At 36.5% G+C, this 22,278-nt stretch overlaps 1 protein-coding gene across 1 annotated transcript in view; it reads right to left on the bottom strand.

Moving 5' to 3' along the window:
- Positions 1–18,059, bottom strand: part of LOC103033703 (B-cell receptor CD22) — a 30,087-nt gene extending 12,028 nt beyond the window's left edge. The window contains exons 1-6 of the mRNA XM_049469989.1: positions 17,802–18,059; positions 13,510–13,576; positions 9,870–10,238; positions 9,505–9,744; positions 7,584–7,838; positions 7,232–7,486 (exon numbers count right to left, since the gene is read on the bottom strand). Coding sequence (XP_049325946.1) covers positions 7,232–7,486; positions 7,584–7,838; positions 9,505–9,744; positions 9,870–10,238; positions 13,510–13,576; positions 17,802–17,831 — 1,216 coding nt within the window. The 5' untranslated portion in view covers positions 17,832–18,059. The remainder of the gene's footprint in view (positions 1–7,231; positions 7,487–7,583; positions 7,839–9,504; positions 9,745–9,869; positions 10,239–13,509; positions 13,577–17,801) is intronic.
- Between the last annotated feature and the right edge of the window lie 4,219 nt (positions 18,060–22,278).

Below are 22,278 nucleotides of genomic sequence, written 5' to 3'. Positions count from 1 at the left end.
ACATAGCAAAAAACATCTAGCAACTTAATAACCACTTCAACCAACACCTATACCACTGCAACACCTTATGAACCGCTTACCAAAACCCAAGCAGCCAACAGCTGTACCATAGCAACACCTTATGGACCACTTACCAACACCTAAGCAACCAACAGCTGTACCATAGCAACTCCTTAGCAACCAACTCCTATACCACAGCAATGTCTTATGGACTGCTTATCAACACCTATGCAACCAACAGCTGTACCATGGCAACACATTAGCAACCAAAACCTACGTCACAGAAACATTTTTGAGCTGCAACCAAACTCAGTTTTTCAGGAACTGCACTTTCTAATTACATTTAATATATTAATAAAATACAGTAGAAACACAGTATTACAAAACATCTGAACAGACAGGAAATGTTTAAAAGCTGTTGGAATCTATAAGTTTAAAAGTTCTCTCAATAAAGTTCTACATAGGTGAATAAATATTAATATGTGGTCATCGTCATGTTCTTGAAGTACTGCCTGCAGTTGCACAAGCCATGCTGTAGAGGGTGTAGTAGGATTCATGTTGAAATAGTGAAAAAAAGGCCACAATTTGAAAAGTTTTTAGACAGTTCGGGTTAGATTAAAATTGGTAAATTTTGCAGACTTATGTACAAAAATCGTCATGGAGCAAACGGAACAATAGGTGCACATAAAAAGCTTTTTTCTCCATGGAGCTGATGGCGTGTATTGGCCTTCCAATAGAAGTGGGGTTTCAGTACAACTTTGCAGATAAAAGTTATACATTTTGGGTCTAAACATTGCATGTTTATTTCACGCTGCTGTAGATGACAGTAGTATCCTCAGGTGGTGCAGGCCTGCAACAACAACATGAACATGATGTTATCAACCTGTAACTGGTAAAATATATGTCCAAAAGTTTGTGGAAACAACTTTTAGTAATGCATTTAGTACAAATTTAAATTGCACCAATGGCCTAATGATAATGATGGTGTTCCATTCAGTTTTTTTGAAGATGAGTTATGGAGTTAAGCATGAGGTGAGGTGGTGATCACCCAACATCCTAATCTAACTAACACTCTTATTACTGAATGCAATCAAATCCTCACAGCAACACTTCAAAATCTAGTAGAAAGTCTTTTTTTAGACAGTAGAGACAGTTACTCCAACAATAGCAAGATAAACTCTTTTTAATACTTTTGATTTCAGAAGAAACACTGAATATTCGCAGTTTCTAAGTCGGCAAAACTACTAATTAACTACTAATAAAACATCTTCATAAAGGTACTGTCATGCCGCAGTGCTCTCCTTCCACACTCCCGAACTCCATTTCCCAAAAACCCACTGACAATGACGTCACCATCAGCCGCTCACCCTCACCCAATCGTGTTACACTCCCCCGTTCAGAGTCACCTGTATTCTAGGAAGTTCCGGTTCAATGTAATTTACATCCTGTTTAAAAGGTTTCAGTTTGCGTTCATACTTTGTGAGGTATTGTCGACTTTTCGTTGCGTACTGAACGTTAATTCCCTGCATTTTTCTATCTACCTTTTGTTATGACCTATTTTTCTGTATTACGGTTTTTGTCTTTCGTCTCTGCCCTTATCGGATTTGTTGTATCGTTGCACTTTCTGGTAACACTTTACTTGGATGGTCCATTTTATGGCCTTGTTGATGCTCCACTGACATTCAACTAACACTGAATTGAATGTCCATTAAATTTAACTTAACCCTATGTTGAATGTAAATGATTCAAAATAGAACCTAACCGTACACCTAACCCTAACCTTAACCCTTAATCAACCCTAAAATCTAACCCTACACCTAACCCTAACTTTAACCCTTAATCAACCCTAAAATCTAACCCTACACCTAACCCTAACCTTAACCCTTAATCAACCCTAAAATCTAACCCTACACCTAACCCTAACCTTAACCCTTAATCAACCCTAAAACCTAACCCTACACCTAACCTTAACCCTTAATCAACCCTAAAATCTAACCCTAACTTTAACCCTTAATCAACCCTAAAACCTAACCATACACCTAACCCTAACCTTAACCCTTAATCAACCCTAAAATCTAACCCTAACTTTAACCCTTAATCAACCCTAAAATCTAACCCTACACCTAACCCTAACCTTAGCCAACCATAAAATCTAACCCTACACCTAACTCTAACCTTAATCAACCCTAAAATCAAACCCTACACTTAGACCTTACCCTAACCTTAACCCTTAATCAACCCTAAAATCTAACCCTAACCTTAACGCTTAATCAACCATAAAATCTAACCCTACACCTAACCCTAACCTTAACCAACCATAAAATCTAACCCTACACCTAACTCTAACCTTAATCAACCCTAAAATCAAACCCTACACTTAGACCTTACCCTAACCTTAACCCTTAATCAACCCTAAAATCTAACCCTACACCTAACCCTAACCCTAAATCAACCCTAAAACCTAACCCTACACCTAACCCTAACCTTAACCCTTAATCAACCCTAAAATCTAACCCTACACCTAACCTTAACCCTTAATCAACCCTAAAATCTAACCCTACACCTAACCCTAACCTTAACCCTTAATCAACCCTAAAATCAAACCCTACACCTAACCCTAACCTTAACCCTTAATAAACCCTAAAATCTAACCCTACACCTAACCCTAACCTTAACCCTTAATAAACCCTAAAACCTAACCCTACACCTAACCCTAACCTTAACCCTTAATCAACCCTAAAATCTAACCCTACACCTAACCCTAACCTTAACCCTTAATCAACCCTAAAATCTAACCCTACACCTAACCCTAACCTTAACGCTTAATCAACCATAAAATCAAACCCTACACCTAACCCTAACCTTAACCAACCATAAAATCTAACCCTACACCTAACTCTAACCTTAATCAACCCTAAAATCAAACCCTACACTTAGACCTTACCCTAACCTTAACCCTTAATCAACCCTAAAATCTAACCCTACACCTAACCCTAACCCTTAATCAACCCTAAAACCTAACCCTAACCTTAACCCTTAATCAACCCTAAAATCTAACCCTACACCTAACCTTAACCCTTAATCAACCCTAAAATCTAACCCTACATCTAACCCTAACCTTAACCCTTAATCAACCCTAAAACCTAAGCCTACACCTAACCCTAACCTTAACCCTTAATCAACCCTAAAATCAAACCCTACACCTAACCCTAACCTTAACCCTTAATCAACCCTAAAATCTAACCCTACACCTAACCCTAACCTTAACCCTTAATCAACCCTAAAATCTAACCCTACACCTAACCCTAACCTTAACGCTTAATCAACCATAAAATCAAACCCTACACCTAACCCTAACCTTAACGCTTAATCAACCATAAAATCAAACCCTACACCTAACCCTAACCTTAACCAACCATAAAATCTAACCCTACACCTAACCCTAACCTTAACCAACCCTAAAATCAAACCCTACACTTAGATCTTACCCTAACCTTAACCCTTAATCAACCCTAAAATCTAACCCTACACCTAACCCTTACCCTAAACCTAACCTAAGCTTAAAATCTAACCCTAAACCCAATCCTAAACTATTAAGATAAGAGTTTGGATTAGAGTTGAATGTAGGGTTATATTCAATAGAGAATCATTTACTTTCACCTTTTAGTTCATTTGCATTTAGTAGGCATGTAGTTGAATGTTAGTTGAATGTCAGTTGAGCATCAAAGAGGCCATCAAATGGACCATTAAAGTAAAGTGTTACCTTTCTTTCTTTCTTTCTTTCTTTCTGGTTTTGGATCCTGGACAGTTTTCACGACTACGGTTTCTGTATTTGGTGAGAGTGTTGTTTATCAACCTATCTGGCTGGTAATTCCTGTTATTTATCTTGCAAATAAACCTGTCATTACTTTTTACTCGGCCAGCGTTACTCCTATCTGTCTGGTGTTACAGGTACGTTCCTCTCACCTGTCAGAAGCACCGGTTTGAGTAAATTGGAGACTGGAGTACTGAAGGCCATCCTCGTTCTTCTCTACCACTTCATCCCGGCGGTGCTGAACACTGGCGTACTCAACCTTCTCATCAGTTACTGGTGAAGAAACCTTCACTGCAGGGCTTCCAGCTTTCTTGGGGTGTTTGATACTGGCATAATGAATGCCGTCCTGATTGGATGGATCCGTACCATGTGTAGTCTTACCGGCTGAAGATATCGCTGCCTCGTTATTGTAAATATGCTCCTGTAGTAAATACAGTACAGTAGAAATGATAGTTAGTGTCAAAAGAATACAAAATTAAAACATAACAAAAAGAATATACACCAATCAGACACACCATCCATGTGTAAATCAATCAAATAACAATAGGCACCATAAGAATCTTACCCTAGTGAAAAAAAAGTAGATACTAAAAGTATACTAAGCATGATTATGCTATAGTGCACTACAGTGTTCTTGTAGCCACATTATTATTAATCAGTATATTTAAAGAGCGCTAAAATGAAACTACTTTTTTGTACTTATTATACTTTAATTACAGTGTAAAATAGTACAAAAACTCTTACTTAAATTGTGCTTAAAGTTAACTTAACTGTACTAAAATAAACTATTTTAAAAATACTTATATAACATTTAAATATTTAAACTACTTCATGTATGTAACCCCATATTTTAAATATGCTTACAGTAAAATTATAATACATTTAATTATTAGAGTATTACAACTGTATCACTATTATTATTATACACCAGGTATGTTAGGAATGTACTAAAAATTGATGTTAAATATATATGATCTATATTTACATTAGAGTACAAATTTGCTTTTGCAAGTAGCACACTTCTAGTATACTTCATTCAGGGTATAAAAAAAATATTTAATATAATGTACTACAATTTTAGCGTGTTACAAATTTACTTAAAAATTTTAAACTTAGTAGAATTAATTTAATTTACTTTCCTAAAAAAGTTACATGATACATTGCATTTTAAGTGAACTACTGTAACAGTTGTTTGTTTGTTTTTTTGCTAAAAATGTAAAAAAGTATATTTGGAAATAAGTATTTTAGACGTGTATTGAATTTCATTGAACTAAAAGTGTACTTTATAGTAGTCTTTTTTTTTAAACACTATATTGTACTTTTTAAAAAAGTTTACTTTCAAACATTTGATTAAGCATAATTTTAAGGTACTTTTAATATATTTTCAGTAAGTACATAAATCTGTAGACATTTCTTTAAATGTTTTAAGTACATTTAATACAAGTACAATATATTTTGTTCATCGGGGTAGTCACTTAGCAAGGGCGAAATTGTGATGACTAGAAGACTCGGTACAATATAACATCCTCAAAACATCAAGCAGATTTTGTCTGTGATTCAAAATATGCAGTAATCAGTACCTACAGAACATGCTCACATGCAACAACCTCAACACTTACAGCCCCACCTCACCACTTACAGGACTTAAACGATCTGCTGCTAACTTCAGTCCTGGTGCCATGAAACCAAAGGGCACCTTCACAACTCTTGTGAAGTTCACACCTCAGTGAGTCAGAGCACAAGGAAAAACTTTACCAATATTAACTAGGTGGTTCTAAAGTTATGGCAGATCAGTCTGTGGTATCTGTTGTTTTTTTAGGTGCCTTGCCTGTTTTTGCTCGACAGCATCCTTTGCATCTTTCATCCGTCTTTTCTTCCTGAAAAATAAATTAATAAAATATATTAATAACTGCTAATGAACTGTATTTCCTAAAGGAAACGCAGGATGGCTGCACAGCCAACGTTGTTCCCACTGGTTGCTATAGAACACAGTGTAGTTGATAATGCGTTGCTAGGTGGTTGCTAAGGTGTTGTTAGGCTGACCCTATGATTTCCAGGATGGTTGTTATGTTGTTGCTAAATGTTTGCTATGGTGTAGCTAAGTGGTGGATGGATGGTTGCTATGATGTCAAGTGGTTGCTAGGTGGATGCTATGGTGTAGCTAAGTGGTTGCTTGGTGGTAACACTGGTACCTAAAGTAGTTGTTTTTATGATAAGTGGTTGCTAGATGGCTGCTTTGGTGTAGGTAAGTGGGTTATGGGTGGTTTTGGTATCAAAAGTGGTTGTTATGTTGTTGCTAAATGTTTGTTAAAGGTTGCTATGGTGTAGCTAAGGTGGTTACTATGATAGCTAACGTGGTTGTAAATAATGTTGAGTGGTTGCAAAGTGGATGCTATAGTGTAGCTAAGTGATTGATGGGTGGTTGCTATAGTATTTAATGTGGTTATGATATTAAGTGGTTGTTGGGTGGATGCTATGGTGTAGCTAAGTGGTTGCTTGGTGGTTGCTATGGTATTTAAAGTGGTTGTTATGATGTTAACTGGTTGCTTGGTGGATACTATGCTGTAGCTAAGTGGTCAATAGGTGGTTTCTGTGGTATCTAAAGTGGTTGTTATGATGTTAAGTGATTGCTGGGTAGACGCTATAGTGTAGCTAAGTGGTTGATGGGTGGATGCTATGGTATCTAATGTGATTGTTATAATGTTTTAAGTGGTTGCTAGGTGGTTTATACATAGACTATGAAGTAGATTTGACACAGAAGCAAAAATGTAGGCATGACCAACTGGAAAACGATAGTGAAATCATATCGGTTTTTATGCTGTTATTTTGTGGCTGCTATTGTCTCCCAGGTGGTTAATTACCTATCGTTAATTACTTGATAGGTGGCTGTTGTCGTGTTGCTAGGTGCTTGCTATGGTATCACAGGTGGTTGATACAGTTGATAAGCGGTCGCAATGAATTTGCTAATATTACAATGTGGAGTCGGAAATGTGTCAATACTTCAAAAACTAAGATGGCAGTAACAGTATAAAGCAAATAACATTACAGTTGTTTGCAGTGTGCAACCCTAATAATCATTACCTAAAACATTTAAATTACACTGTATAACGTTACATGTGCTTACCTTAAACACAAAACAGCAATAATAACAAAGAAACATGCACTTCCAGTGCCCACTCCTAGAACTGCATACAGAATGGTTTCCGTCGATACTGCGAGCAAGGAAATGTTGTAAATGATTACAAAGTTAATTTACATATTTGTAAAAGAATATAGTTGAGTTATTCAGCTTAATTCAAAGTCACTGAACCATTAAAAAACCATTAAAAATTATAGACAGGACATTAAAAAAAGTGGATTAGGGAACCGTTACAAGATAGAAAATGATTAACCAAAAACAAGTGAACCAGCACTTACACAGAACATTCAGAGTTACAATATCAGAGTTTATATCTTTAAGTTTATTACTGGATCTGCACTTGTATTCTCCACTGTTAACAGGGCTGATGTTGTTTATTGTAAAGTTCTTTCCTGCTGCTACTAATGTTGATCCCTTATACCAGGTATATTCCACAGGTGGGTTTCCATCACTGCTGCAGGTCAGAGTCACTGAACTGCCCTCCACTATTTCACCAGAGGGACTGATGGACACTGAGACGCTCTTTGGAGGATCTAAATATCAGCAATCAACAGAAAATGATTTTTTTTAAGAAGAGAACTGTTGCAGAATAGTTGAATCAGTATCAGTAAGAATGAAACGAGAACTCACACAGAACATTCAGAGTTACAGTAGCAGAGGATATCTGTCCATAGTCATTACTAGAGTTACACTTGTATTCTCCACTGTTCACAGAGCTGATGTTGTTCATTGTAAAGGTCTTTCCTGTTGCTACTGATGATGATCCTTTATACCAGGTATATTGTACAGGTGGGTTTCCATCACTGCTGCAGTTCAGAGTCACTGAACTGCCCTCCACTATTTCACCAGAGGGACTGATGGACACTGAGGTGCTCTTTGGGCCATCTAAAGGTAGAATGATACATTATAATTAATAAATGCAATAATAATGAATATTCTTAACAGTCCAGGGTTGTTAAGTCATACAATGCTGTTCCTTTCATATACAGCCACTTTGGGTTTGTAACTGATGTACTGATAACTGATAAGTCAACAAAGAGGTTTACATACGGCTAACAGGGTAATTTATCCAGGCCTCTGGATTATTATCAGAAACCTGATCACTGCAGTATAAAATGTATTTAGTAGCGCAAAAAAACAACCCTTCAGCTCCCCATCTGAATCCTTTGTCCAGGCATGGATGTTTTTAACAATGAACTTCTCCTTTTTTTTAATTCTGGTGATACTTCAGCAAGGGATTATTTACAATTTAAACAGAACAAAAAAAAAAACAGTGGGCTGCATTGTCTGATTTAGATAAACAGGTGCCTAGACAGAGGAGTGAATTTGCATTACCTGGCCTTTTCTAACAATGACTGTGAACAAAACACAGTACAAACAAACTATGTATGGTCTGATCCTTTGATGAATGTTATCTGAGAGCTGCAATCTCCTGAAATGTTCAAACTGTTACTTAGGGCCCTACACTGACTGGCCAAAAAAAAAGGTCTTGCAGCAGCATTGATGATGGTAGAGTCTGACCACTGCACAAAGCAGCTCTTCTTCATCCAGCACATCCCAAAGATGAGGTTAAGATCTGGACTCTGTGGTGAACTCTCTTAATCCATGTGTGAAAATTATGATTGCTGGGTCCCTGAACCCTGAACTCTTTCACATTTCCTGCACCATGGATCCTGGCAGATAGATTTAGGGCATGTCGATGTGTCTTTGGTAACATGAGGGCATAAAAAAATATGCCTTGCGTGGCTAGAGCCAAATAACCCACCCCCTCACTTGGACTTCCCATCACATGAATGTTGCCATCCGATACATGTAAATTCAGATTCTGCTTCTCTTTTAATTGTCGCTAAACCAGCGTCATCAGGTGACCAATGCGATCTGAGGGATGTGCTGGAACCCTGTCTCTGATACATCTCTGAGCTAATTGCAGTACCCTCGCTCCAGTCCTATCACAGTGTGACTTTATTAGGATTTACTGATGGAAAGGGAGGTGATGGGTAAGTTGAAGCATCATGATAAAGGAAGTCTTTGCTAACACCATCTTTACATTGAAGAACAGTGTTGATCAAGCTTTCTCGAATGCTTTGGAGAGAAAAAGGTGCAGCCAATTTGATTTCCCGTCCTTTCTCTGGCCGACAGACTGATTGTTTATCGACTAGAGTTAACTTCTGGAAAAGATTAACATGATCTACTCTCTGGATCTTAAAAACACTCTTTCTCTCAAGAGGCCTACTTTTCCAAAAACATAACATCTGTGAAATGCACCAATACACCTCAGAACCAATCACTCAACCCCACAAGTAGCACTGGGAGCAGATAGCTTTTACACCCACAGTGTAACTTCAACATAGTCTGCTTGAGGTTAACCCCGGTGCCAAGAACGGTACTCTGGGCTGCTTCTGAACTTGAAAACAGCTTTTACTCTTCACAGAATATATCAAACTAATGGAGCAAGTGGTCTTAACTGTTCTCTATAACAAACATTTGACCAGATGTGCCAAAATCTTTAAATGCCACAAGTATGTGTCTAGTAAAAAAAATCTGTACTTACATAAGACATTAAGAGTGACCTCAGGAGAGCGAAGGTCCTGACCCAGTACAGCACAGCTATACCTGCCTGCATCCTCCCTGCTGACCAACTGCAGGTAGAGCTGTTTAGTACTGGAGTCTATGTACAGTCCATTTCTGTACCAGGTGTACGTTGAATTGCTAGTCAGGTTGCAGGTGGTTTTACAGGTGAGTGTGACTTTACCTCCCTCTCTCACTGTCTCAGGACCCTCCACCTGCAGACCTGCCAACAAGAGATAACACACAGCAGCAGCATCATTAGAGTAAAGGAGTAAAGGCAACACAGTCTTCGTCAGTGTAATGTAGCTGATAATAGTTTAGGTTCTCTAAGTTCTAAGCAGAGCTTACCTGTGACTGAAAGAGCAATGCCACCTGCACCCCACCACTTTCCTCCTTCTTTATTTGTTATAAATCTGAAGTAGTAATTTCTCTGGTCGTTTTCTGTCACATTACTCAGGCTGAGGATGCTGTAGTTAATGTTATTCCCAAAATACTGAACCCTGCCTTTGTACTCTGATTCAGTTGACAGATTGGGAAATTCTGAAAATCCTGAAGTTAGCCTGTCGTTCTTCGTCCAGAAAGCAGTTTGGACGATGTAAGGATTTGTGGAAGATGTAGGATATTTGTAAGTGCAGCTCATGTTCACTGTAGACCCCTTTAGAGCACATATAGATTCAGGGTAGTAAGTCACACCCCAATCAGACTGAGCTCCATCTCCTGCAACACAGAATTCAGAAGAGAGTAAATGATGAGTCTGTTTGGTTAGTAAAATGCTCCAAAAGGTCTCACTTCAGCTCAATACTAAAGGCCAATTTCTACTTCTGCGTGGAACCTACACTGTAGGAAATTAAGGGGGCAGCAATTAAGTTTGTATGTGGGCCAGACATTTTCCAAGCCAAAAATTCTGTTTTGTATAAATAATTGTAATGGGATGGAGTGCTACAGACTAGTAGCTCTTCAACTCAGAGGGTTGTTGAACCCAATTGCAGAACAGTTGATCTCAAAGCAGGTAAACCCAAGAAGAAAGGTAAAAAATAAATAAATAAACACACAAACCGCTCCTCACGTGGGATCATACCTGTGTCGTCAGGGTTGGGGTCCAATACACTATTGCTGCCCTGGCTAGTGAATTGGGACTCGGCTGGGCCAAAAACTACCTTATAAGGAGATAGGGAGCCTAAGCCCTAAAACAGGCGAAAAAACAAGAACTTCTCTTCTTTGCTATTTAAACTGCCGGGCGGTGCAAAGCGCAGAAGTATAAACATACTCGCAGTCTACGCCAGAGGTTCTGAACTGGTAACAGCCCGGGACCCACATTTTCTCATGGTCATTAAGTTGCGACCCCACTTTTATGGAATACAAACCAAACAAATGTATATAAAAAAAATCCTTAAAAACACATTAAACATACATATGCATGCAAAGTGTATTTAAAAGAAAGGAACATGACTACATGCATAAAAGTTACTACAATTAAATAAAATATCAAAAATGCACATAATAAATAAGGCCACACACATGGCACTTCTCTGCATTCAGAGTACAAAGACAAGTAAAAATTAGATGAGCATGAATTATTTTTAATTTCTTTTTTTTTATGTATTTTTTTTTATTTTTTACAAGCTGTAAACGACCAGCCCAGAACTTGTCCACGACCCATTTTTTCAGTCCCTACCCATCAGTTGAAAATCCCTGCTCTACGCTGTAGGCAAAATGCATAAGTATCTAAAAATTGGCCTTAAGCCCGTCTATTTCAGCTGAGTTGGAATAATGAGCTGCAATAAGCCGAGATCATCTACAGCTAAAATAACAATTTACTGTATACAGCTCAACACAGCTAATATAACCAGTGTTTTTTTTTTTTTTTTCAAATTTAACAAAAAATGGCACTTTTCTGATGGCTACTACTGTATCACAGACACTTATGCCTTAAGCAACAAGAAGCCTTATTACTTTGCAGAGCACCCATTTGCTGTTGTGACCTGCTGCAAACATGATACATAGCCACACATGAGCTTCTGGCAGCGTTCCTGAGAAACCCAGGCCTGTTCATCAATGGCAATAGCCTCCAGTTCACTAATGTTCTTAGATTTTATGTGCTTCAACCACCTTCTTCAAATCCTACCAAAGATTTTCTATGGGGTATACGTCAGGTGACTGTAATGACCGCTCCAGAATCTTCCAGGACTTCTTCTAAAACCAAGCTTTGGTTTACTTTGAGGTAAAGCACTTGGGATCATCATCTTTTTTAGAAAGGCCAATGACGTCCAAGATTCAGCTTCCTCACAGATGGAACAAGGTTTACTCCCAGGATTTCCTGATACTTGATTGATTAAATTCATGTACCATTCATACAAATCAGGTTTCCAGTGCCACAAAAAGCAAAGCAGTGTCATTGATCCTCTACCAATTAACTGCTTAACTGTAGGCAGGGCATTTGTTTATATAGTGTATGCTTCAATCTTCTTCTTCCATAGGCCCAAATAACTTCACCTACAGGGGTTGGACAATGAAACTGAAACACCTGTCATTTTAGTGTGGGAGGTTTCATGGCTAAATTGGAGCAGCCTGGTGGACAATCTTCATTAATTGCACATTGCACCAGTAAGAGCAGTAAGAGTGTGAAGGTTCAATTAGCAGGGTAAGAGCACAGTTCTGCTCTACGTATTGCAATGCACACAACATTATGGGTGACATACCAGAGTTCAAAAGAGGACAAATTGTTGGTGCACGTCTTGCTGGAGCATCTGTGACCAAGACAGCAAGGATTTTTGTGATGCATCAAGAGCCACGGTATCCAGGGTAATGTCAGCATACCACCAAGAAGGACCAACCACATCCAACAGGATTAACTGTGGACGCTGTAAGAGGAAGCTATCTGAAAGGGATGTTCGGGTGCTAACCCGGGTTGTATCCAAAAAACATGAAACCACGGCTGATCAAATCACGCAGAATTCAATGTGCACCTCATTTCTCCTGTTTCCACCAGAACTGTCCGTCACCACAATAAATTATAGTGGTCTAAAACCAGGTGTTTCAGTTTCATCGTCCAACCCCTGTATGTTTCACTGCTCCACAGAACAAAATCCCTAAAGATACAAGAATAAAATAAAACCGGAACATTTCAGGTATGTTTGGATACACAGTATATCTAGAAGAGGAAGAATAAAGCATGCTTTGTAAAAGTGCCTACAGTAAAGCATTACAGGTGCTATAAACCTGGATGAGTGATTGTTTAGGACAATGTTGCATTTGAATGTAATTTGAATTTATTTCCTCAATGTAATTTTACTAATTATTTTCACACTGTCTGTTGGGTCAATAGACATTACATGGCCTCTGGTCAACAACACAATGATTCAGACTACAACATCCAATATCTTACACATATAACATGTTCTCAAGTTATATTCCCCGCAGTTTTAAAACACTTAGGGATAATTTGTGAAAATATTTATAAATATATTTTAAAATGTTTGTAGAGTAAAAAAACTTTTTTATGTTATATGAAATAAAAATAACATTTTTTTAACAAATGACTGCACTGCAATTAACAGACAAAATACAAATAACATGTTTGATTTAGATTTTTTAATTATTTGTTATTTTATGTGGGTTTTTACTGAATCCTGTTTTTAAGCTCATTATAGACAGAAACAGCCTTTATATATATATATTTTTTTTTTCATCACCAGAACATACGTCAGGTCTGAAAGGGTTAAAAAGCAGTTCCAGTTCCAGTTCCAGAAACTCAGACAGAAACTCAGACTGTAGGTGTAAAATGTTTTGCATGCTGCATAGTGTTGGTATTGTTCCTGCTCTAATTTGCAACACAAAATATGTTTCTCGTATTTCAAAGTTTGTAAACAACCAACGGTAAATTAATTCTGTGTAAGAAGGCGTTGCGGTTTTTCCTGGTCTCCCACAAACAAAATGAATAGTTGAAGTGTAGGTGACTCTTTGATGAAAAGATACAGATCGGACTCACCTGAGCTGAAGATCATAATCAGCAGTGGAACAGTCAGACGCATTCTGAGTAAAATCATCACCGAAACCTGCATGATTAAAACATCTTTTATTCACACTGTGTCTAGAAATCGCTGATATCTGCAAATCTCTTAGTCTATTTAATTCGCTCATAGCTGTATTCAACAAGTGTGTAGTTCAGGACTTTCCATTAGAGCTCAGTTTTAATTTAATATTTTACTGGACTTTTTTAAAAGTAGGTTTCTGCAAGGGTTTGTTGTTCCTTACACTGTACCAAAATTTCTTGATGAATAGACCAATAGAAACTCTTCAAAGTGACCTGAAGTAAACTCTCTATATGTTGACTTCCTCTTGTAAAGTTGCTGTTTTGGAGATACTCATTTTTCATTGGACAGCGACAATGTAAATGATATGCATGATGAACATCCATCAGTATATCTGAAGCACTCCAGGGTCAATATTGGCAAGATATCAAGATTAATCAAGATACCATATTAAAACATAATTGTATAATTTTTAATAAATATTTTAGTAACAAAATACATTGCAAGTTACAGTATGCATGTTTTTATTTTTTCGTAAAGCCATATTTTTCCAATGATAACATTAGATAACATTAGCTAGCTCATGCTAGCAACGAGATAACATTAGCTAGCTATCTAGGTAGCATTGGCTAGATGCTATTTAGTTAGCATGAGCTAACTAATGTTATCTAGGCAGCATCGGCTAGCTAGTGTTATCTTGTTAGCTTTGACTATCCAATGCTATCTAGTTAACATTGGCTAGCTAATGCTATCTAGTTAGCACTAGCTGGCTAATGATATCTAGTTAGAATTGGCTAGCTAATGTTATCTAGTTATCATTAGCTAGTTTATGTTATCTAGTTGGCATTAGCTAGTTAATGCTATCTAGTTGGCATTAGATATGTAATGTTATCTAGTTAGCATTAGCTAGCTTATGTTACCTATGTAGCATTGGCTAGTTAATGTTATCTAGTTAGCATTAGCTAGCCAATTGGTATCTAATTAGCACTGTGTAGCTAATGTTGTCTAGTTAGCATTAGCTAGCCAATTGGTATCTAATTAGCACTGTCTAGCTAATGTTGTCTACTTAGCATTAGCTAGCTTATGTTATCTAATTAGCATTGGCTAGCTAATCCTATCTAGTTAACATTGGCAAGTTAACCGGTTATCTAGTTAGCATTATCTAGCTAATGTTATCTAGGTAGCATTTGCTAGCTAATGTTATTAAGCTAGCATTGGCTAGCTAATGTTATCTGGCTAGCATTGACTAGCTTATTGGTTAGCTAGTTTCATAGTAGTTAGCAATTGCAGCATTTAAGGTGGAATGGGGAAATTCAAGTAGGGGCAGCCATCAAGCTTGTAGTAAGGAGTGCAGCATTTAAGGTGGAATAGGGCAATTAGTTTTATAGTAGTTAGCAATTGCAGCATTTAAGGTGGAAAGGGAAATTCAAAGTAGGGGCAACCAGCTGATTTATAGTAAAGGCAGCAGAATTTAAGGTGGAAAAGTAGGGGCAACCATCTGGTTTATAGTAAAGGCTGCAGCATTTAAGGTGGAAATGTAGGGGGAACCATCTGGTTTATAGTAACGGCTGCAGCATTTAAGGTGGAAATGTAGGGGGAACCATATGGTTTATAGTAACGGCTGCAGCATTTAAGGTGGAAATGTAGGGGGAACCATCTGGTTTATAGTAACGGCTGCAGCATTTAAGGTGGAAAAAAGGGGGCAGCCATCTGGTTTATAGTAAAGGCTGCAGAATTTAAGGTAGAAAAGTAGGGGCAACCTTTTGGTTTATAGTAATGGCTGCAGAATTTAAGGTGGAAATGTAGGGGCAACCATCTGCCTTATAGTCACGGCTGCAGAATTTAAGGTGGAAATGTAGGGAAACCATCTGGTTTATAGTAACGACTGCAGCATTTAAGGTGGAAATGTAAGGGGCAACCATCTGGCTTATAGTCACGGCTGCAGAATTTAAGGTGGAAAAGTAGGGGCAATCATCTGGTTTATAGTAACAGCTGCAGCATTTAAGGTGGAAAGAGAAATTAAAAGTAACAACCATCTAGTTTATAATATTGACTGCAGAATTTAAGGTGGTCTAGGAGTAAACTTCCCAGGAGATATAAAAAGAAGAATTGTTCATAGCAGCATTAGTTGCTGCTATAAACCTGGATGAGTGATTGTTTAGGACAATGTTGCATTTGAATGTAATTTGAATTTATTTCCTCAATGCAATTTTACTAATTATTTTCACACTGTCTGTTGGGTCAATAGACATTACAGGGCCTCTGGTCAACAACACAATGATTCAGACTACAACATCCAATATCTTACACATATAACATGTTCTCAAGTTATATTCTAATAAAGAAGAGGCTATCAATGACTGACAGCTATATCTATAGCCAATCAAAATCAACACTTTAAACTCTTGTGCATTGTGGTCAGTATTTTAATATTTTTATGCCTTATTTCTAAGTATTTAAAAAACAAGGCACAAAAAATAAAAATTGATTTTCTTTTATTATTATTATTATTATTACTATTATTATTATTTTTTTAATTATTGCTTTTATTTTTTTTAGTTCATTTATTTATTTGTATTTTTATTGTATTATGTAAAAGTTAGTTTTAGCTATTTTTAACTTAAAGTTTTGTTGTATTAATCTTATCTTCTATTGATCTTAATTTTTTAATCAATTAAAACAAGCTTTATTATAGTTATTATAATTATTTTTAATTTAATTGTATTCTATTTTTATTTTGTATTCTATTTACTGTTATTTTAAAATAATTAAATTTAGCTATTATTTTCTTTGTCGTGTCAATCCCTGTTTTTGTAAATGCTCGGCTACATTGAAAATAAGGGTTGCCCTCAATGTACAGGGTTCATACAGGTCATGAAATCCTGGAAAATGCTTAAAAATGCTTGAAATTCTAAATATATTTACAATAAATTTACATTTAATAAATTTCTCCTTCTGCGATTACCAAACACTATTCTGCTTGAGTTTACATAAACATAATACCATCTCTTGCAGTGTGTAATAAAACAAATACATTTTTTTGAGTGTATTATGTATAAATCCATAATTTCTGCTATTTACTTACTTAAAAGTGTTTATTTTCTCAGTAGCATATTCGCTATGAAGTGTGGAGAATAGTTTTTTGATATATTGATTATCGCTGAATTGCAGTTTTGAGATATCACCATTATTATTCATTTACTACAGCTGAAAGGTGCTGGAAAAACTTGAGTGTTACTTAAAAGTGCTTGAATTTTACCTTGTAAAAGGTGTATGAACCCTGTATGTACTTCCGGGTCAAAATAAAAGTTGATTGATTGATTGATTAAACAAAAAACATATTTAATACATTAAATTAAACAGTATTAATTAAAGATTAATTAAACAGTATTAATTAGTATTAAAGAACATTTAGTTGGAGCTGTAGCCTCACTAAAACAGTTGCTGTACATAAAGTGGCGGACAACATAACCTTTTCAGTGTTTAAGCATTTTCTATTCAAAATTTCGATTAGCCTGAAAAACACTTCTCAATTTTGTCGATTTTTAGTTTACTACATAATTTAAACAGACAAACTCTCCCTATCACTGTGCCAAACTTTCTTGATAAACAGACCAATAGAAACTCCACAAAATGGCCTGAAATAAACTCTTTTTACATTGACTTCCATCGAAAGAATACAAAAGTTGTGTTTTAGAGATAAGTGTTTTTCATTGGACAGCGACGATATACTGCTGGAGCAATAAATCTTTAAGATTTGGGTGTGTAATTTCAGTGTAATTTGGGTGTGTAATTTCAAAATTAAAAGACAAATGCTGGAATATTAAAACTTTTAAAATGTGTTTTCTTTCTTTTGTTGGATTAAATGTTTCTTTGCTGTACAAGTTCTACTGAAGTCAACTCAAAATCCAAATCAAGCCAAAAGTATTGGAGGTATTGGATGGAGCTCCATCATTCCAGAGAACACAGCTCCAGTTCTTCACAGCTTAAAACTCAATGGTAAAGAGTCCTAATCTATTGGCAATACTTTTTTAAGATGTGAGTTTTTGGGCATTTACATATACAATATTTGTTAGCCATGGATTCAACTAAAAGTGGCTGAGTGCATTTGGACATATGATGTACTATAGTTCAAATATTAAGCCATAAGTAAAATAAATAAATAAATAAATAGTATAAAACCATTTTTTTTTTGCTAACAGTGACAAAAAAAAAACATGTTCTCAAACAATTAAGCTTATGTTCTTACCTTTGTTGAACTCTTGCCTCTTCCATCCATTGAACAGACGAAGAAAAAAAAAAAAACTATGGATGAAATAATGATGCTGTCTTGTCTCTTAATGTGATTCTTCTTCCTCTTTCCAGTCAATCAGTCTTTCCTCCTGCCCCTAATTTACTTTCCCATAAATTAAATAAACGTTAATTTCTCTACAGTATATTTATATCTACCTATAAACCACTGGAACTACTGCTGACCAGAGCCGACTCCCCACTTAAATCCACTCATTATTTTCCATTTACTGTTGTGTGGGCGGCTTTAAAAGCATCAGTAGCTCCAAACAAGTCTCACAATAGAACTTCCTCTTTTTCTTTGAGCTTCCAGCCCACAGCGTGTTAACATGATCAGATTCAAATACGCTTCACAGTTTTACCAGTAAACATCGCCGCATGCAGACTATGTGGTTTATGTGTGACTGTCTGATTAGACTGTTCACTTCCTCCAGTGACAAGAACTAAAAGCATCAGCATGGGTCACTGAGAAAGATGGATGTGGGCTTTCCCTTTCAGAGAATGGAAAATTACCTAAGATATGGATTATCATATTTATAGGACTTCTATCTACACAAAAACATAAATTACAGTTTTACCACCTTTTATTTCCTAGCATGCATGATGATAAATAGCTTAAATATGTAGGAAAATAGCTTAATTAATACTTTGAATGCATAGATTGTTTAAAAAAAACATATTCAAACTAGGGCTGGGCAATATTATATCGTATACAATATATCATGACACAGAAATATCATGATATTAAAAATCCATATCGTGATAATAGGGCTGTTCTGTCTTAAAAGTAGTCTATTATTTACTGTGAAGCTTTAGGTGTATTTATTGTATAATTGTTTTAGTTTGCAGTTTATATGCATGCACTAAATATTCTGCAATAATGCAGTAATAATATTTTATGCTATATTATTTATTTTGCCACATTATGATTATACTGTTATACTATTATACTATATTCCTGAAATTAATTAATTATTTTAGTTTTCCTATATCGCCAAGTATATCGTTATCACAAAAATACACTGAAATATTGTGATATTATTTTAGAGCCATATCGCCCACCCCTAATTCAAACCATACATTTGAAAAGATATGGGTTATTTAACAACAGCCAATCTGTTAACATTAACAGGCTGCTGCAATTCAGAGTATCCAATGATCTCCATGTTTTTGGTCTGTAGGAAGAAAACCCAAGCAAAACCACAGGGAGAACGTGGAAATCTCACCCACAGAGGGACTTGAACCCAAGACCCCATGGAGGCGAATGTACTAAGTACTAATCTTGCGTTCACATTAGAAAGGGACTAGAGTCGCTCGTGTCGCCCCGCTTATGTCGCTTGTGGGCGTGTCAAAGCTCAACACACGCATGTGTATCCAGATTCTGACAAAAAAAAGGCACAAAACATTGTATTGCTTTATTGGCCCTAAAAAACATTATTAATTAAATGTGTCTTTGTGTTAAAAATGTATTTGATAACTAAATCAAGATAATAAATTACTTAATTTTAATAAGATCAGAATATAAGAGTTTTCATCATCCAGTCATTTTTAGTCCCGCATTAAAAATGTAGAGTACAGGCCAAAATTTTGGACACACCTTCTCTTTTTCAATGTGTTTTCTTCTCACTGAAGGGATCAAAACTATAAATGAACACGTGGAGTTTCATGTACTTAACAAAAAATGTGAAATAACAAAAAAATAGCCAAAATAGCCACCCTCTGCTCTGATTACTGCTTTGCATCATTCTCTCAATGAGCTTCTTCAAGAGGTGGCCACCTGAAATGAAAAGTTTTCCCACAGTCTTAAAGGAAGAAGTTCCCAGAGGTGTTTATTAGCACTTGTTGCTCCTTTGTCTTCTTCACTCTGTGCTCCAGCTCACCCCAAACCATCTGGATGGGTTCAGGTCCGGTGACTGTGGAGGTTCAGCTCATTTTTATTAAGTACATAAAACTCCACGTGTTCATTCATAGTTTTGATGCTTCAGTGAGAATCTACAATGTAAATAGTCATGAAAATAAAGAAAACGCATTGAAAAAGAGAAGGTGTGTCCAAACATTTTGGCCTGTATGTTTTGGAGGGAAACTAAATAAGAGAATAAATATGAGGAATCGTTTGACCACTTTATTCTGCAGCTAGGACTCCTGAGCTTGCTTAATTTTTGGCCGTTTTTAAGATTTACCTGCTCTGGTTACTCTCTGGCCATTCCCATGTTTTCTCTAGGAGGGTAGGAAAGAAATGCAAAAGGAACCAAAGGTTCAGAGAGCAGAAGCTTGAGGACTATGGACCGTCTTGTATGTGATAGGTCCAAAGAAATGCTAGTAGCCAATTGGGTTGGAGTGTTGCTTCACCGTGTCATAATTCCTTTGCACAAAGTTGAGAAAATTTCAACTCCACGTCTCTTGTCGCTCTGTTGCTTTGTTGCTTTTGTGTATTGTGGCGACAAATCACGTCCTGCCATAGGAAATGAATGGTCGCTTTGTCGTTTCCCAGTGTGAACGCACCCAGCTGGCATTTCAACGTTGAATCAACATTGAATCAACGTTGATTTTGAAAAGTGAATCAACGTTGTTATGGCAACGCTGTTTCAACGTCATCCGTTCAACCTTTAATAAACCATCGCTCACTAAAATAAGAATATCCTGGGGTTAACAGTGTTTTAACTATAAGCTTCCATCACTGCAGTAAATCTGAGTATAAAGAAAGTTACCCATCACCACTACCAATCTGATTACTGAACTTCTGATCTCAAAAACACTAAAACAGTAAAACTAATAGAACATGAACATGATGTTAAATTAAAAAGCATCCAACCATTTTTAGAAATGATATGTTGATGAAATGTAAAATGCTGATTCAAAAGGCAGAAGGTTGAGGACATTATGTTGACTCAACGTTAAAATTTCAATGTTAGCACAACCATTTAACATTGAATGTTGATGCAACATTGTTTTAGTCATATTTCAACCACATTTTAACGTTAAAGGTGGGTTATGTGCCAGTTTGGCAGGGTCAGCCTCCATGTTGCCCAGTAGAAGCATTCAGAAAGAGCTTCAATCTTTAGGATTAAGCTTAAGTCCTTCATAGCTAACAGAAAATTCATTCACAAATAACCCCCTTATTAAAACAGCCTTTAGAAGCCTTGCTTAAGGCCACCTCAGCCATTAAATCTGAGTAAGGTTAAGTGACCTTCTGGTCTCAAACCAGCTTCTCCAACCCCTAAACCACATCCTCTTTTGTCTAAAGATCAGAAGAAGTCTCGATTCAAATTCAGAATAAGGAAGAAGAGAATCGTTCAACAGTGAAATTGGTTATGCTTCACACCACAGAAAGTTAATATAGAGCAGCGCCATTTCATCACCCCCACATACGAAACACGCGTAGTTCTCCAAAATAGCCAGACCTTCATAAATTATGATAGAAGTCAGTGTACAGCCCCAATTAGGGAGAAAAAAACTGGGTGAAAATGGAAAATGCAGTGTTTCTTACATGTTTACATTCTTTAATTTGTAAATATACATATGTTCTTTCATTTTAGGCCTTTATGACAAGCAAACATGTTGGGATGATAAAGCAATTTTCACTTTATACTGTTGTCATTCAATATACTAAACTCCTCACACACTGTGACCAGACTAAGAACTGAACTAGAGCTTAGATCAGGCCCAAAATATCCAGCCCGACCTGGCCTGCCCTACCCCATACACTGTCATTTTAAGCCCAAACCCAAATTAATCCCAACATTTTTTGAGTAAGAGCGTTAAAACTGAGCTTTTTGAAAAAAAATTGGTGCTGTTTGAATGAGCAAAATCTTTTCAGAATGATGTTAACTACATTAAACATTGCAACACTAAAGACGCATAGAACTATTACTTAAGAAAAAATTAGAAACAGATCCATGAAAAATTAAAACATGAACAATGCAAACAGTGATCCACAGGCTTAAACATCTGTAAATTAGTCTGCAAGAATGATGTCTGAATGACTTTTCTCTAATATAATTTAACATGGTTTAGGAATACAGAAAACCTTCTAAACAAACACAATTTTATATTAAGCTTATTGTCTAAGTGTGTAATACGTGTAATAAGTGGAGTGTACACTGTACACCTGTGCAACTTTAAAAAAAAAAAAATATTTGTTACTTTGCTGTATTGTGATTATCACAACATAGCCTTACATCAAATAAAAATAGCATTAAAAAACAGACATGGCTCGAGGAAAGTGGTGGGAAATTTTGGTTCGGGCAGAGAATCCAAGCTCTTTTAGCACTTAGTATATGCTGCCATCTAGAGGAACATAGGTTTTAATCACATGCACACACACTGTAACACAGTACCACAGACCCAACACTGACTCACTGATATCTGGAGCTTTTAAGATAGTGGTTAATACTGCTGCCTGAAAACTGGATGGTGGAAACCAGGTCATGCAACGG

The sequence above is a fragment of the Astyanax mexicanus genome, chromosome 21 (genome assembly GCF_023375975.1).
Source record: "Astyanax mexicanus isolate ESR-SI-001 chromosome 21, AstMex3_surface, whole genome shotgun sequence".
Taxonomy (NCBI): Eukaryota; Metazoa; Chordata; class Actinopteri; order Characiformes; family Acestrorhamphidae; genus Astyanax; species Astyanax mexicanus.
This window is presented reverse-complemented; position numbering and strand designations above follow the sequence as displayed.